At 40.9% G+C, this 16,676-nt stretch overlaps 1 protein-coding gene across 1 annotated transcript in view; it reads right to left on the bottom strand.

Annotated features, from left to right (window-relative positions):
- Positions 1-16,676, bottom strand: part of LOC311134779 (NT-3 growth factor receptor-like) — a gene marked incomplete at both ends in the record, with an annotated part of 273,109 nt that overhangs the window by 9,389 nt on the left and 247,044 nt on the right. Inside the window, 3 exons of the mRNA XM_084168563.1 lie at positions 2,377-2,535; positions 9,352-9,595; positions 11,036-11,208. Of these exons, the coding sequence (XP_084024689.1) occupies positions 2,377-2,535; positions 9,352-9,595; positions 11,036-11,208 (576 nt within the window). The remainder of the gene's footprint in view (positions 1-2,376; positions 2,536-9,351; positions 9,596-11,035; positions 11,209-16,676) is intronic.

The following is a 16,676-nucleotide window of genomic DNA, read 5'->3' as shown; positions in this document are numbered from 1 at the left end:
GAACTTTTTGGTAAAAACTCAACTCGTCGTGTTTGGAGGACAAAGAACACCATACCTACTGTGAAGCATGGGGGTGGAAACATCATGCTTTGGGGCAGTTTTTCTGCAAAGGGACCATGTCGACTGATCCGTGTAAAGGAAAGAATGAATGGGGCCATGTATCGTGAGATTTTGAGTGAAAACCTCCTTCCATCAGCAAGGGCATTGAAGATGAAACGTGGCTGTGTCTTTCAGCATGACAATGATCCCAAACACACCGCCCGGGCAATGAAGGAGTGGCTTCGTAAGAAGCATTTCAAGGTCCTGGAGTGGCCTAGCCAGTCTCCAGATCTCAACCCCATAGAAAATCTTTGGAGGGAGTTGAAAGTCTGTGTTGCCCAGCGACAGCCCCAAAACATCACTGCTCTAGAGGAGATCTGCATGGAGGACTGGGCCAAAATACCAGCAACAGTGTGTGAAAACCTTGTGAAGACTTACAGAAAACGTTTGACCTGTGTCATTGCCAACAAAGGGTATATAACAAAGTATTGAGAAACGTTTGTTATTGACCAAATACTTATTTTCCACCATAATTTGCAAATAAATTCATTAAAAATCCTACAATGTGATTTTCTGGAATTTTTTTTCTCATTTTGTCTGTCATAGTTGACGTGTACCTATGATGAAAATTACAGGCCTCTCTCATCTTTTTAAGTGGGAGAACTTGCACAATTGGTGGCTGACTAAATACTTTTTTCCCCCACTGTATCTGAGTGAGACTGACTAACAAAATCAATGGTGGCCCCCCAGCCGGTAATTCGACCATGATTACTAAGTTCAGGTAGCTGGCCGCTAGACTAATTTACTAATCAAATTATTTTTTGCTGACATTGGCCAATTGAGTGCCTATCAGTAGTTATGTTTCCATTAACTTGTCCAGTGTTTTTTTGTCGTCATTTAGAAAGTTTGCATAGAAAACAGATGTAGCAATTGCCTGCAAGCGTGCATTTCCATTTAACCATCTTGTGTCGATAAAAACCTGCTGGACATAATGACGTCACACCTACCTTTTTTTTTTTTTTTTACCTACAGTGTCAAATAGAAATCTAGTGGTTGAAGTGTTTCCATTACCCATAATAGGCAAATTGCGCATTAATACATTGTCGACAGCCTGTATGCCCTCCCACCTATCCGTTTCATGTTTTAGGTAGCCCACGAAAGCCAGCATGAATAGAATGCAATAATTGACTAATATTTTCCATATTCTAACAATTCTCATGTGCCGATCAACGTATCGCCAATGTCCGTGCCATGGTGAAAATTGCACTCCTGTAGATCTGAAATAATTGGATGGTGAAACCTGCGAGCCAACCATAAAAAAAGGCGAAGCAATTCAGGGATTCTTGAAAGTCAGGACAATCCTTATCCTACAAAGAAACATTTATTTTATTTTATTATGATTTTGCAAGCAGTAGGCATTTAGAATAAAATGTGGAGTGGAGCTTATAGTTACATGATGCCATCACGTGTCCTGCGTACCTTCAAAAGTATTTGGCAATCATAATTTATTAGAAAAACACTGTTTCCATCATCATTTGTCGCAATAAAGAAAGTTAGACAAAAGAAAAATCCACCCCTGTCGAACAGATAAAAATGTTGTAGATCTTTAGAAAATATCTCCTATATCTGCCGTTTCCATTACATATGTCGCAAAGATTTTTTTTGCCACATTGCTTTTGTCGAATAAACCTGGGTCAATGGAAACCTGCCTAGTAACTGACATAACAAGAGAAAAACGGCTGATGCACAACCAAATTTTGAAATTGCACAATGTGTATTCTACTATTGTAACTCGCAAAAGTAAGTTGAGACCCCAACTGAGTTTCTAAACAACTTTTTGTGGGGAAATTGAACCGAGGGTCTTCAAAAGGGGGGACGTGGGCCGCCAGTTGCCCATCCCTGATTGATGTCTTAATTGAATTCTCTTCTGGTCCAATATTGAGCCCAAAGGCCACTCTTAGAATAGGCCAATTAACCTCTCTCACACTGCTCCATTTTAGGGATTAGTAAGAGCGCTATGATTCACTGGTCATAGTTAGTATGAGTGTGAATGTACTGGATGGTAGTCTTGGTCAAGACAACAACTGCTGAATACACATTACTGCATTATGTGGTTATGTTGCTTATTATCATCAATGTATTACAGAAAACATAGCAGAATACGAAGATGGGTGTGCTTGACCAACGGAACAGGAACTATCTCTAAATTTGGCCCATGAGTTCTGACAACAGACTTCATATCGGATTACATTCCCAAACCCAAAATACAGGCATACTGTATTCCATATAAACCACTGAAATGTGAGTTGAACCAATCTGTCCATGCAGTTACAATACCTCATTGTTGGCCAGTTGAAACCATGGCTGCTTCCCGTAGGTGAAGATCTCCCAGAGGATCACACCAAAGCTCCACACGTCGCTCTCTGTGGTGAACTTCCTGTACATGATGCTCTCAGGGGGCATCCAGCGGATGGGCAGCATGGTGTGGCCCCCCACCTGGCAGAGAGAGAGAGAGAGAGAGAGTGCGCGAGAGAGTGTGTGTGAGAGAGAGAGAGAGAGAGAGAGAGAGAGAGAGAGAGAACAACAGATGTCAGCACACAGTGTTATAGACCTGGACTAACGGCTCAAAGGGATTTGAAGGTTAAATCACAACTGAAAAAGAAAAAAAAGAAAACTATTGTGAAAGAAACTGTAATATTTTTTACTTCTTTTTTATTACATATTCACCGAAAGGCATGCAGCAGACACACTTTGAATACTTCTAGATGGTCTTTTCTAGTTTCTTTCTTTTATTTATTTATTTTAAACTTAAAATATTTGAGAAGAAGGGAAACCTACACAGCCCTGTAACACAGAAGATGAAGAAGAGTCAATGAGGCTCAGCTGGGAGGAGGAAGAGAAGATGGAGCCAAGAGAGGGAAGGAAAAAGGATCCATTAAAGAAGTTTGACAGCTTCAAGCCATGCAGCAACATAAATGAAGTCTTCCCCTCAGCATTCCCTTCCCACTGGCTGTCTGACTGCCAGATATTATACGATTAAAACAATGAGGCATTAATCATCTGTGCCCTCCTCTTTAACTCAACAGGATTTTTTCTAAATCTGTTTCCAATTCATGTCAATTGCACTGTGTTAATCATATCTGTGGAAGAGTTGAACAAGAGTGACATTTCAATAGTGGATGTTGGATTATTATTACTTTCAACTCTTAAGTGGTAGCTGCATATTAATTATAGAGCTCATTAGCACTGAGCTCACTATGGGTCAAGGTATTGACTGAGCATGTGAATTCAAAGAAGTTAACATTACATTACATTCCCACATTATTGATACTGTAGCTACAAAGGATCAGTCTACCATGTTTGCCATCTATAATAACAGTATATTATAGCATCAGTTTCTGTTCTGGTGATTATGTATCGTTGGTTTTTCTTTGTTAAATTTGGCCCGCTGAACATTACAATAAGTTGTTCCGTTTTACAACGTCTTCAATATACTCACCCCTTCCTTCTCCCCCTCCTCCTTCTCCTCCTTCTCCTCCTCCTCGTCCGCCTGCTCTCCTTTTTTAAGATTTATGACGGTTTATTAATGAGATTATGGTAAAATGTCTGCTGGACCACGTCCCATAAAGCCTGTGTGAATATGTAACCCTAAACGACACTATCACACTCTAGTGATCTTCTTCCAAGCTGAAAAGAGAAAAAAAGGTGCAGGCTGTTTCAAAAATCTAATGTTTTCATGTTCAATCATATAAATAACCCATAGCTTATTATAAATAAGGCGGATGCAGATTTCAAATGTGTGCAATAGTATCATGTTAAGCCAATGGAGTTCTAACAGTTGTAATGCATTCCTGGCCCATTAGGGAAAGGGGTATTTGTCTATCATGCAATCCACACTACAACCCTAATATTCACTGTAAAATCAACTTAAATGGTCTTACCTCGAAACCTCACCTTTGTCATAGCTCTACCCTACTATCCCATCTCCTGATTCAAACCCAGCCCTACCTCATAATCAATACTTGACAGGGAACAGGTCAGAATGTCATGGGAAGTCCCTAAGACATCTCCTTCGTAGTATATTGGTAAGGGACTCAGAAGTGAATTGGTTTCCCTGCTGCAATGACCTGACACCCTTCCCATTCTGCTGGACCCCTGACTATTGACTTCTTTATGTGGACAGATTGTTCCTCACCAGACCAATGTTGTTGGCGCTACATGGTACACCACCCCAGAATGCAGGCTGGTGTCCAAAACAGAGTAGAACAGGAGGATGATCTAAATTCACACACCGTTTTGAAGACTTAACACGGTTCTATGATATTTGCAAGATTCATAGGATGTACAGCTAACTGCCAAAATAATGGAAACACTTGAGTAAATGAGGGCTACAAAGTATAGCAGGTGCTTCCACACAAGTGTGTTTCCTGAGTTAATTAAGCAATTAACATCCCATCATGGTTATGGTCATGTATAGAAATGCTGGGCAGGCCATTATTTTGGCTACTGTGGCTATGCCCCTATAGGATGACAACGCCCCCATCCACAGGGCACGAGTGGTCACTGAATGGTTTGATGAGCATGAAAATAAAACTAATGTCAACCATATGCCATGGCCGTCTCAGTCACCAGATCTCAACCCAATTGAACACTTATGGGAGATTCTGGAGCGGCGCCTGAGATAGAACTTTCCACCACCATCAACAAAACACCAAATTATGGAATTTCTCGTGGAAGAATGGCTTCACATCCCTCCGATAGAGTTCCAGACACTTGTAGAATCTATGCCAAGGTGCATTGAAGCTGTTCTGGCTCGTGGTGGCCCAACACCCTATTAAGACACTTTATGTTGGTGTTTTCTTTATTTTGGCCGTTACCTGTATCTGCAAGACAGATTTGTGTTTGTTATGCTAGCCCTGTCTGTCTTGGGAGACTGGATCTGGTTCTCTGAGTCAGAGTATTTGTTAACTTGTTTATGTGTGTGTGTGTGTATGTTGGGAGATTACATTAATTGATTGAATTTCAATCAATCTTAATGGCTTCTCCCTGGCAAGCACCACCCTCAATTCAGTCTGGGGTTGAACAGTGGACCATGGAAGCATATAAATCAGAGTGTGGGCTTCCCTTGTAGCGGAATTAAAACTGTCAGGGTGATGACAAAAACACCAACACAATTTAAAAGCATAGCACAATTAGCATATAGAGAGAAATTAAAGTATAGCTAATTTCTATACTCATAGACTGACGATAACATATACATTGATTGAAGCAACCGTCAATACATTTCAATACTGTCCCTCCATATACAGTCTTGTTCATAATTATTGGCAACCTTGATAAAGATTAACAAAAAAGACTGTATAAAATAAATTATACCAATACTGAGCTATATTGTATGCTAAAACAAAAGACAATTGTATTATTATATACTAATACAATTGCTCAGAGAATGAAAATAAAACAATTCTCAGATAGGGGTAAGAAATGATTGGCACCCCTGTTTTCAGGACTTCATCACCCTACCCTTGCGAGGATAATGACACTGAGCTTATTTCAAAAATGTTTTATGAGATTGGAGAATACATTGGGAGGGATCTTAGACCATTCCTCCATTTAGAATCTTTCCAGATCCTTGATATCCTTCGTCTGCGGTTAGAGTTCGGAGACTGAGATGGCCATTGCAAAATGTTTATTTTGTGGTCAATTAACCATTTATTATTGGATTTTGATGTGTGCTTGGGGTTATTGTCTTGCTGGAATATCCACTTGTGGCCAAGTGTTAGCCTCCTGGCAGAGGCAACCAGGTTTAGGCTAAAAGATCCACCACCATATTTTACTGTAGGTATGAGGTACATTTCTGCGCATGCTTCTGTTTTTCGACGACAAACCCACCACTGGTGTGTGTGGCCAAAGAGCTCTATATTCATGTCATCTGACCATAGCACCGCCTGGAGTTTGATAAGCAGTATTGGCACTTGGATTGGAACCGGTGGTATGGTCAGATGACATGAATATAGAGCTCTTTGACCACGCACACCAGTGGTGGGTTTGGTGTCAAAAAACGGAAGCATATGCAGAAAAGTACCTCATACCTACAGTAAAATATGGTGGTGGATCTTTGATACTATTTTATACAGTATCTTTTGCTCTTCAAAGGTGCCAATAATTATGGACCTGACTGTATGTTGTTATGGTCAAAAAGCAGATGAATCATAATAAAGTTCCTAATTTGGAACAATGGCATTGGATTGTTGGATTAACATTGCAGCTTGCCAACAGTGACTATTGAGGAAGTGTAAAGGAATTATACACCCAGCATAGTTAGTTAAACAGTGATCTGTATGAAAATGCATTCCCTCTATGATGTGATATAATTGTATCATTGTCCGCTGCCTCTCAAACTGCTGCATTACACATCCACAATGTACATTCCTGTACAGTACCAGTCAAACATTTGGACACACCTACTCATTCAAGCGCTTTTCTTTCTTTTGACTATTTTCTACAATGTAGAATAATAGTGAAGACATCACAACTATGAAATAACACATATGGAATCATGTAGTAACCAAAAAAGTGTTAAACAAATCAAAATATATTTTATATTTGAGATTCTTCAAAGTAGCCACCCTTTGGCTTGATGAAAGCTTTGCACACTCTTGCATTCTCTCAACCAGCTTCACCTGGAATGCTTTTCCGACAGTCTTGAAGGAGTTCCCACATATGCTGAGCACTTGTTGGCTGCTTTGTCCTGTTGAAAAACAAATGATAGTCCCACTATGTGCAAACCAGATGGGATGGCGTATCACTGTAGAATGCTGTGGTAGCCATGCCGGTTAAGTGTGCCTTGAATTCAAAATAAATCACAGACAGTGTCACCAGCAAAGCACCCCCACACCACACCTCCTCCTCCATGCTTCAAGGTGGGAACCACACATGCGGAGATAATCCGTTCACCTACTCTGCGTCTCACAAAGACACGGCGGTTGGAACCAACAATCTGAAATTTGGACTCATCAGACCAAATAACACATTTCCACTGGTCTAATGACCATTGCTCGTGTTTCTTGGCCCAAGCAAGTCTCTTCTTCTTATTGGTGTCCTTTAGTAGTGGTTTCTTTGCAGCAATTCGACCATGAAGGCCTGACTCACGCAGTCTCCTCTGAACAGTTGATGTTGAGATTTGTCTGTTACTTGAACTCTGTGAAACATTTATTTGGGCTGCAATTTCTCTAACTCGAACAAACTCTAACTCGGTAACTCTGGGTCTTCCTTTCCTGTGGCGGTCCTCATGAGAGCCAGTTTCATCATAGCGCTTGATGGTTTTTGCGACTGCACTTGAATAAACTTTCAAAGTTTTTGAAATTTTCAGGATTGACTGACCTTCATGCCTTAAAGTAATGATGGACTGTCGTTTCTCTTTGCTTATTTGAGCTGTTCTTACCATAATATGGACTTGGTCTATTACCAAATATGGCTATCTTCTGTATACACCCCTATCTTGTCACAACACAACGCATTAAGAAGGAAAGAAATTCCACAACTTAACTTTTAACAAGGCACACCTGTTAATTGAAATGCAGTCCAGGTGACTACCTCATGAAGCTGGTTGAGCAAATGCCAAGAGTGTGCAAAGCTGTCATCAAGGCAAAGGGTGGCTACTTTGAAGAATCTCAAATATAAAATATATTTTGATTTGTTTAACACTTTTTTGGTTACTACAATGTAGAAAATAGTAAAAATAAAGAAAAAACCTTGAATGAGTAGGTGTGTCCAGACTTTTGACTGGTACTGTACATGTCAAGTTTGCCTGCCTTTGCGTTGCCTTTCAGATTCACATAGCCTTGTTATTTGTTGTATCGTGTCCAACAGGCTCTATGAAGCCATATCATACTTCTCAGTTCACAAACACACTGCCATGTCAGATCTGTGTGCCTGCCTGCAGACTAAGAACCAAAAGCTAATTTGGTTTGGGGGAGCCCGGGCATCATTTTCATTATACAGATGGGGGCTGTCAGATATGCTGCCTGTGAAAACCCAGCTCACTGTGCTCTTGCATACTGTGTCATATCCCTGGAGGGCAGTTTTCTTGGTTCTCCTGGAGGAGAGGAGCGGACGTCAATATGTCAGCAGTGTCAGGGAGATATGTTCTTGGCAGCCGCCCCAATTTATAATCACTCAACAACAGGGAATGTGTCCAATGCAGTCACAACCTCCTAATCTCTCAGCTCTGTCAGTGGACCATACAGCAGGCCTGGTCTGGCAGAGATGCCCGGGTCTAAAATGGCAAAGTCCCAAAGACGCTGCCAGACCAACAGACCAACAGGGGGCAGTCCAGCAGTCCTGGTAGTAGTCTGGTGGTGAATCAGTCTCTCACTGGCTTTTCTTACAATACCTTACCGGTTTTAGTACCTAAAAGGAGAAAAGCCACATGACCCCACTCTCTGAAGGTGTCTCAGGGGGAGTTGGGACTCATTTCTGTGTGAAATAGAAATGTGTTTTTTTGCATGTCCCAACTCCCCCTGAGAGTGGGGTCACTCACAGCCAGCCATTAGAAATTAGAGTTAAGTGCCTTGCTCAAGGGCACATCCATAGATTTTTCACCTTGTCAGTTCGGGCATTCGAACATTTCAGTTACTGGCCCAAAGCTCTAACCAGTAGGCTACCTGCCGCCAATTTTACTGAGCTGCTTATTGCGAAGGTACCATTAAGGAAAAGTAGCCTGCAGAACACATTAAGTGGGATGAGACTCAATGGACTCTTTGACATTTACTGTAAATGTAACTTCTTTTTCACAATGGCAATTACAGTCTGTATCTAGTGAAAATCCCCTGTGCCACAGTAATAATCCCTTTGTAATGCCAGCACAGCTTCCGCAACTCCATTATCAAATCGGCTAAGAGCTCTATATTCTGGTCACTGGAAAGAAGTCAAAGAAATATTCTTCTTCTGCTACAAACAAAATACAGCAAGAATGGTTCTGCCCTAGACGTGGCACATCTTCAAAAATATACATTATATTGAGCATGCATCACTTCTCCTTGTACATTTGAGCATTAGTAAAGGTAAAGAGTTCAGGGCAGGAATCAGTAAAGGTAAACAAACACATAATCATGAGGCAGGTGAATGCAGGGTCACCGTCCACAGCCACTGTGTCAAAACACCACCTGTTCTCTAAAAACACTGGATGGTCACCAAAAATACATAATTGAGTTGATTATGAATGTACAGTATAGCTTCATATAACAAACATGCAAATACATTTACTACATGGAATCATTTGTTAACTATAAAACATACATAGGTGCTTACCCTGTAGTAGTCCGTGCTGTAGATGTCCCTGGACATTCCAAAGTCACCAATCTTCACCAGCAGGCCGTTTCCTACCAGGCAGTTCCGAGTGGCTAAATCACGGTGCACAAAGTGCTGGGAGGCCAGGTACATCATCCCCGCTGCGATCTGAGTGGCAATGTGCAGCATCTGAGACAGGCCCAGCTCCCCATTGGTCTGCAGCGGCTGTCCGTCAACCAGGATCATAGCATCGGGCCCATGGGCTCTGTGGATGGGGAAGGGAGGGAGGGAGGGAGGGAGGGAGGGAGGACTTGAGCTCAGGCTTAGTGAACTTGTCTCAAGACACAATCAGCATAACTTACTTCATATTACATTTTGAAATTGATTATTATTATAGCTATGAATAGTATATGACAGTAGTATGTTATTCAGTTGTAATGGATTGGTCATTAGATGTATTTTCATTCAACCTTTAATTGAGACAGGAACATTGGCAATGTCATTAATGTACAGGGCCACTGGGTGCAAAACCAACAAGAGCTTCTCCGTATGAATTAATGCAGACATTTGCATATATAAAGGCACCAGCAAGTAGTCTGCCTGCTCTGCCTCTGCTATTGAGCACCAATGTTCCCTGCCACTGCAGAGGATCCAGAGGTTTAATAATATCCAATCATAAAGGAGATCAGCCATCTCATTGGCAATCTGAGTCACAATTTCCCCAGTCTGTGGAGGGTCAGTCAGCAGTCTGCCGTTACACACAGCGTTTTGTGGTTTTACACTAACAGGTCATCTCTACTTAATGTACAGTGTAGCAAATAGGAATTTGCTGCTGCTGGCACTGGGTGACAGGTCTAGTGGAAAACAACATCAACATTGTATTTTCCCTCCTGTTTCTTATACGCTACAACATTTCTCTGAGGGGAAACAATCCATTAATTACAGCCTGATGCTTGCGGTAAGACCTGCAGGGTTGTGGCGGTTTTACTAGTATGTAGAAATAATGAGGAAATTACGGACAATAACTTATTTTATCTTTGGAAATGATCACATCTATTATATTGCTGGCCAAATTGATTATTGTATGACTTTAACTCTACTACTGATGATAATTATGCAGGTAAGTGTATGTGGATCAGTACATCACTAGTGGGGTGCAGTCAACCTGCCATTATAGACAGTTTGACATTGGCAAACAGTGGGATATGGTCCCACACACACACACACACATCTCTATTAAGCTGAGTAAACTTCCACAATTCCAAAAACATATATATTTGAAGTCTGTTTCTCAGTTGTCAGCTTGTATTACTCATGGGCTACACCAAAGACAAATGTTTTGAAGTTAGTAAGAGTTTAGCACGTCTTGCTTATCTCACACATTTCTCTGCTTTATTCAGCTGAGTAAACTTAGAAAATCCAACTACACACATGATAAAAAATTAGGTTTCTCAGTTGACAGCTTGTAATCCTTGGCTACAGCACCCAAATACAGAACTTAGTAAGAGTTGAGCACGTCTTACTTATCCCACACATCTCTACTTTATTCAGCTGAGTAAACTTTCCAAATTCCACCAACACATATTAGAAAAGTATTTCTCAGTTGGCAGCTTGTATTACTCATGGGCTACATCACCCAAAGACTCATTTACAGAACTTAGTTGAGGGCTGAGCACGTCTTGTGCATTCAGTTGACACAGTTTACCTGAGGAACTTGTTGAGGTCCCCGTGCTTCATGTACTCAAAGACCATGATGAGGGGGTCTCCGTCCACACACACACCGTAGAACTTGACAATGTGCTCGTGCTGCAGGTTGGTCAATAGTTCCGCCTCCCTCTGGAAATCTTTTCTCGCTGCAAGGGTGGGGTCCTTCAGCGTCTGAGAAAATACAAGGGTGGGGTCCTTCAGCGTCTGAGAAAATACAAGGGTGGGGTCCTTCAGGGTCTGAGAAAATACAAGGGTAGGGTCCTTCAGGGTCTGAGGAATACAAGGGTGTTTAACTGCTTAGCAAAGTATGATACTGCTGGACATAGATTTTTCTCAAAGAAACAGAAAGCATTAAAGTTTTTCGGCTTCCTTACAATGAACCCTGGATAAACACTGACAACCCCCCCCCCCCCATCCACACACACACACACACACACACAAACACAAACACACACAATAACCTCTGGCTGGTGCGAACACAACAGAGACAGGGTAATAAATGGAGCAGGGAGAGGTAAAGCACTGTAATCTTTCCATTTGAGGAGCAGAAAATGAATGAAAAATGTCTTGACATGTTGTCACAATGACCCGGCAAACTGTATAGCTTTACAGAAGCAGATCATTTTGTAATTGACTTCATTAGGCATCCCATACACAGTCTGACATTTCATTATATAGCCGTGATAAGAGGCTCCGTGCCTCACCAGATGTAGACGCTGTTGTTGCCTACCGTATTGGCTAAGAGTTATGGTATCATTATTGACGAGCTTATCGGCTGGAAATAAACCTCCTCCCTAAATTCCCACCTATGAAATAGTTTGGCATTTACACTCAATCTCTTGTCTCTCTCTGATCTTCCGACTGTAAAAGGTAGGATTTACTCCTTACTGAGTCTGGGATGACTGCCAAGCAGTCATTGTTGGGTGCTTCTAAATTAAAAAATGAAACATTTTGCAGCTGTACTGTAAACTAAAGTTTGGAAACAAAATGCATGTTTCCCGGAAATGTTCATGATCCAATCCTCTACTTATGTGCACTCCACAACACCACCAACATTACCGTTCATAGAATTCATAACACTCTATTTAACAGATATTTGATATTCAACAATGATAATCACAGGGTTTTGCTAATGGTTTATTAATTTGAATTCTCTTGGATGACTTTATATCACTATGCAGAGGGGAATTAGAATGGATGGCAGTGCCCATGGACAGATGGCAAGGCATCCATCCCCATCCTCCCGGATGCTTTATGACCCCTATGCTGCTAGAGGAGTGCTGTGTTCCTAGTCCACCTGGATGTACAGGACAGACTAGAGAGCCACCCAGCTAGCTAGCACAGACACACAGACTATACCGTTTTTACTAGTAGGCTCCTAGACTTGTTGACCTACACATATTTCTAAAATATCCTGACATTCCATTATAACCTATATCTAACCTAAAATTTAATATATGTAGCTATATGGCTGTGGTGCTTACGTTGCAATCTTACCTTACATGAAATACAACCTACAATGTTAAAAAACAACAGCATACACTCCTGTATATTTGTACGTAATCTATTTCAATAGGATCCACTCTGGTGACTGGGGATGTGAAGAAAGGAAGGAAGGAAGAAAAATTGAATGAAGAAAAAAGGAAGGAGGAAAAAGGAAGGAGGAAAAAGCCAGCTCAGTGTTGCCACCATTACTCTTGATCAAAGCATCTGAGGAGTAGAACATTTTGGGAGATGATTTAACATCCGTCACAGACAGCCTTATTGCTTCAGCTGCAGCCTTGGCGCCTCTGTAAGGTCGGCCTCTTTCTCTGTAAGGTCGGCCTCTGCATGTGCACTGCGGCTCCCTCCCTCCCGCTCCACACTATCATGGCTAACATCATTCCATGGATGAGCGCCTTGATGAAGAGTGATGGTGACAAGAGAGGAACAGTGATAAATGTGCCCCTTGTCACCAACCGGGATCACCATCATACTGTGACCCCTCCTCCAGCAGCTGATCTAGGTACCTTTTCATGACCTTTGAACTTTAATATCCTCAACCCCTGTCAGGTGAAATATGCATTTTAACACCGAGGTTACAGTCGTAATCTTTACGTGAAATTGAATAAATCAAGCGCAACAATTACTGACAGTCACTTCTCATTCAAGGAGATTGAGACAGTACGACCCACTGCATTTAAGGATGGATTTGACACAGTGATGTCATGTGACCAGCTACCAAAATCGTGTGATGATTTAAACTGGAAACAAATAATGAGAATAATGTATGACTGTATCTCTTTGTGCACTAACTCAAAATGGATGTCGCTGTAAACAGGTCCTGTGTTAGGTGTCTCAGCATCAACTAGAGCTGATTTAGCACAATCCCAATAGACCTGATTAACCTTGAAGCTGTGAAAATCTCTACCTTTGTAGAAAAATAGGTAATAGGTACACAGGCTGTTTGGTGGCTACCACCAGTGGTGTAAAGTACTTAAGTAAAAAAAACTTGAAAGTACTACTTAAGTAGTTGTTTGGGGTATCTGTACTTTACTTTACTATTTATATTTTTGACAACTTTTACTTTTACTTCACTACATTCCTAAAGAAAATTATGAACTTTTTACTCAATACATTTTCCCTGACACCCAAAAGTACTCGTTACATTTTGAATGCTTAGCAGGACAGGAAAATGGTCTAATTCACACACTTATCAAGAGAACATCCCTGGTCATTCCTACTGCCTCTGATCTGGTGGACTCACTAAACACATGCTTCATTTGGAAATTATGTCTGAGTGTTGGAGCGTGCCCCTGGCTATCCGTACATTTTAATAAAACAAGACAATGGTACCGTCTGGTTTTCTTAATATAATGAATTCGAAATGATTTATACTTTTACTTTTACTTTTGATACTTAAGTATATTTTAGCAATTACATTTACTTTTGATACTTAAGTATATTTAAAACCAAATACTTTTAGACTTTTACTCAAGTATGATTTTACTGGGTGACTTTCACTTTTACTTGAGTCATTTTCTATTAAGGTTTCTTTACTTTTACTTAAATATAACAATTGGGTACTTTTTCTACCACTGGCTACCACCTTAATCATGCACCAACTGCAATCCAGGAGGAGTCCTCTAAAGTTGCATAGAAATTGATCGCTTTATCTAGCATTAGTAGTGTGTTACAAGGGACACACATTATGGCCCTGGTTGAATGACAGATGTAGAGTTTTGTTCTTAGTGCTGCAACCAAATCCACTGAGACCCATTTAGGATCAGGAAGTCTATGATCACCCTTAAGCATCACTAACAAGCAGCTATATTATAATATGCCTCCCAAGACAGCCACACATATGTTTTCTAAAAAGACAAGGGATCACTCAATAAGTCAGGGGTAATATCTATAAGCCTGACAATATGGTATTTATACATTTAATCAATATGCTCAAGGATGGATTGGACAATACAGTCCGTATTGTATAATCCTGATGTGGAATTAGATATAAATGATTGTCAGCAACAAAACTTGGGTCTGTTCACAAGGTCTTTTTTTGTTGTTGCTAGACATGCTGGGGTAATGCAGTAGACAGCATGGTCAAAGCTAAATCTACTTCCTTCAGCTGGTTACATTTCAGGGGAAGGACAAAATTACTGGGGGGTTTCAGAGAAAATGAAAACTTCTCAAGAGTGAGCTGCTGTGCTCAAACTGCATGCACCAGGCATCCAGTCAGCTTCCCCATCTAAAAACCAATTTAGGGCTGCTTATTGTTTAGATAACTGCAGGCCTTAACACACTGAGGCTGTTTGTGTGTGTGTGTGTGTGTGTGTGTGTGTGTGTGCATGTGTGTGTGTTCGTGTGTGTGTGTGTGTGTGTGTGTGTGTGTGTGTGTGTGTGTGTGTGTGTGTGTGTGTGTGTGTGTGTGTGTGTGTGTGTGTGTGTGCATGTGTGTGAGAGAGAGAGAGAAGAGGCAATCACAGATGGTTAATGCCCACCAACTATAAATATTGCTCATAGTTGTTTGTTCCAACTACCAGCTTGTTATCCAGTTAATGCTATTTAGCCTTTTATTTCATGATCAGCCCCATTGAGATCAAGAATCGCAACAGTGAAGATATAACACACTTATTAGGCTTGGGCGATATGCCGTTTATACCTTATACCGGGGTATTTCGAAATACCGACGGTATGATTTTCAATACCGTAAAAAAAAAGTATAATTATAAACTGGGTGGTTCGAGCCCTGAATGCTGATTCGCTGACAGCCATGGTATATCAGACCGTATACCACAGGTATGACAAAACATGTATTTTTACTACTCTAATTACGTTGGTAACCAGTTTAGAATAGCAATAAGGCACCTCGGGGGTTTGTGGTATGTGGCCAATATACCACGGCTAAGGGCTGTGTCCAGGCACTCCGCGAAATCTAAGATGTGTCAAATAAATGATACCCAGCTCAGGGCGCCAGCTACACATTTGGCTTGCTAACTTGCTAGCTAAGTGGCTATATGTCAAGAGCAAGCTTCTTGATTACAGCAGAGACATTCAATGGAGGAGGAGGTGTAAACGGTATTACCGGAAGTGCACACAAGGGGCGCTATAAAAAACTAAAATAATAATAATACTTTTTTTGGCATCAGGGATGTTTTTATTGCGCCCCTTGTGTGCACTTCCGGTAATACCGTATACCCCGGTATGGTATAGAAACGGTATGACGATATGGAAATCTGGATACAGCCCAGCCCTACACTTATAGCAGAAAGTGACTCAATACATCTTGACCCAAAAGTTGTGATATTCAAGTCAACCATAATGACCTGTACAGCATGTAATACATGTTTAAAATAATGCCAATTTAACCTGCTAGTGAGATATTTAGCCCTGAATGTGATTTCCAGGGGAAAACTTTCTCACCCATTAGTCAGCTGTTGTCACTAGGGTTGAATGGCGGAAACCCGGTTACTGAGATTTAACGCCCAAAACCACTCCCTTTTCCCGGGATAAATAACTGCGAGAAACCGGTATATTATAATAAATTCTTTATATGAACAGCATGGCGTAAAATGGAACTGTTAAATTACATGCGATGTTTAAATCTGCATGATGAATCATCAACGCTCAGGGTGGGGACAGACAGCCCATCTCAGTATGGAGTGCAGTTCACAATGCATGTAGACCTATCAACTCATCATGGTAACTTGCTTTCTTGTGACAGGTAGGCCTACATTTGCTGCAGCATAGTCTATGCTACAGTAATATAAAGACCGAATACGCATCTAATTTACCCATCTCCATCTGGCTTTCAGGGTCACCATGTTTTTTAATTGTAAATATTTGTTTATTTTTTATTGCAGCTCCAGAGTTTTAAAACAGTCTATCACTCAAATATTGCTGCTTTAAATCAGTGCATGCGCGAGCACTCTCTCTCAGTCTCCCTCTCTCCATCAATTCCATTCAAAAGGCATCCAAAATACAGTACCAGTCAAAAGTTTGGACACACCTACTCATTCAAGGGTTTTTCTTTAGTTGTACTATTTTCTACATTGTAGAATAATAATGAAGACATCACAACTATGAAATAACACATATGGAATCATGTAGTAACCAAAAAAAGTGTTAAACAAATCAAAATATATTTTATATTTGAG

This window comes from Coregonus lavaretus, assembly GCF_964263955.1.
Source record: "Coregonus lavaretus genome assembly, chromosome: 9".
NCBI lineage: Eukaryota > Metazoa > Chordata > Actinopteri > Salmoniformes > Salmonidae > Coregonus > Coregonus lavaretus.
This window is presented reverse-complemented; position numbering and strand designations above follow the sequence as displayed.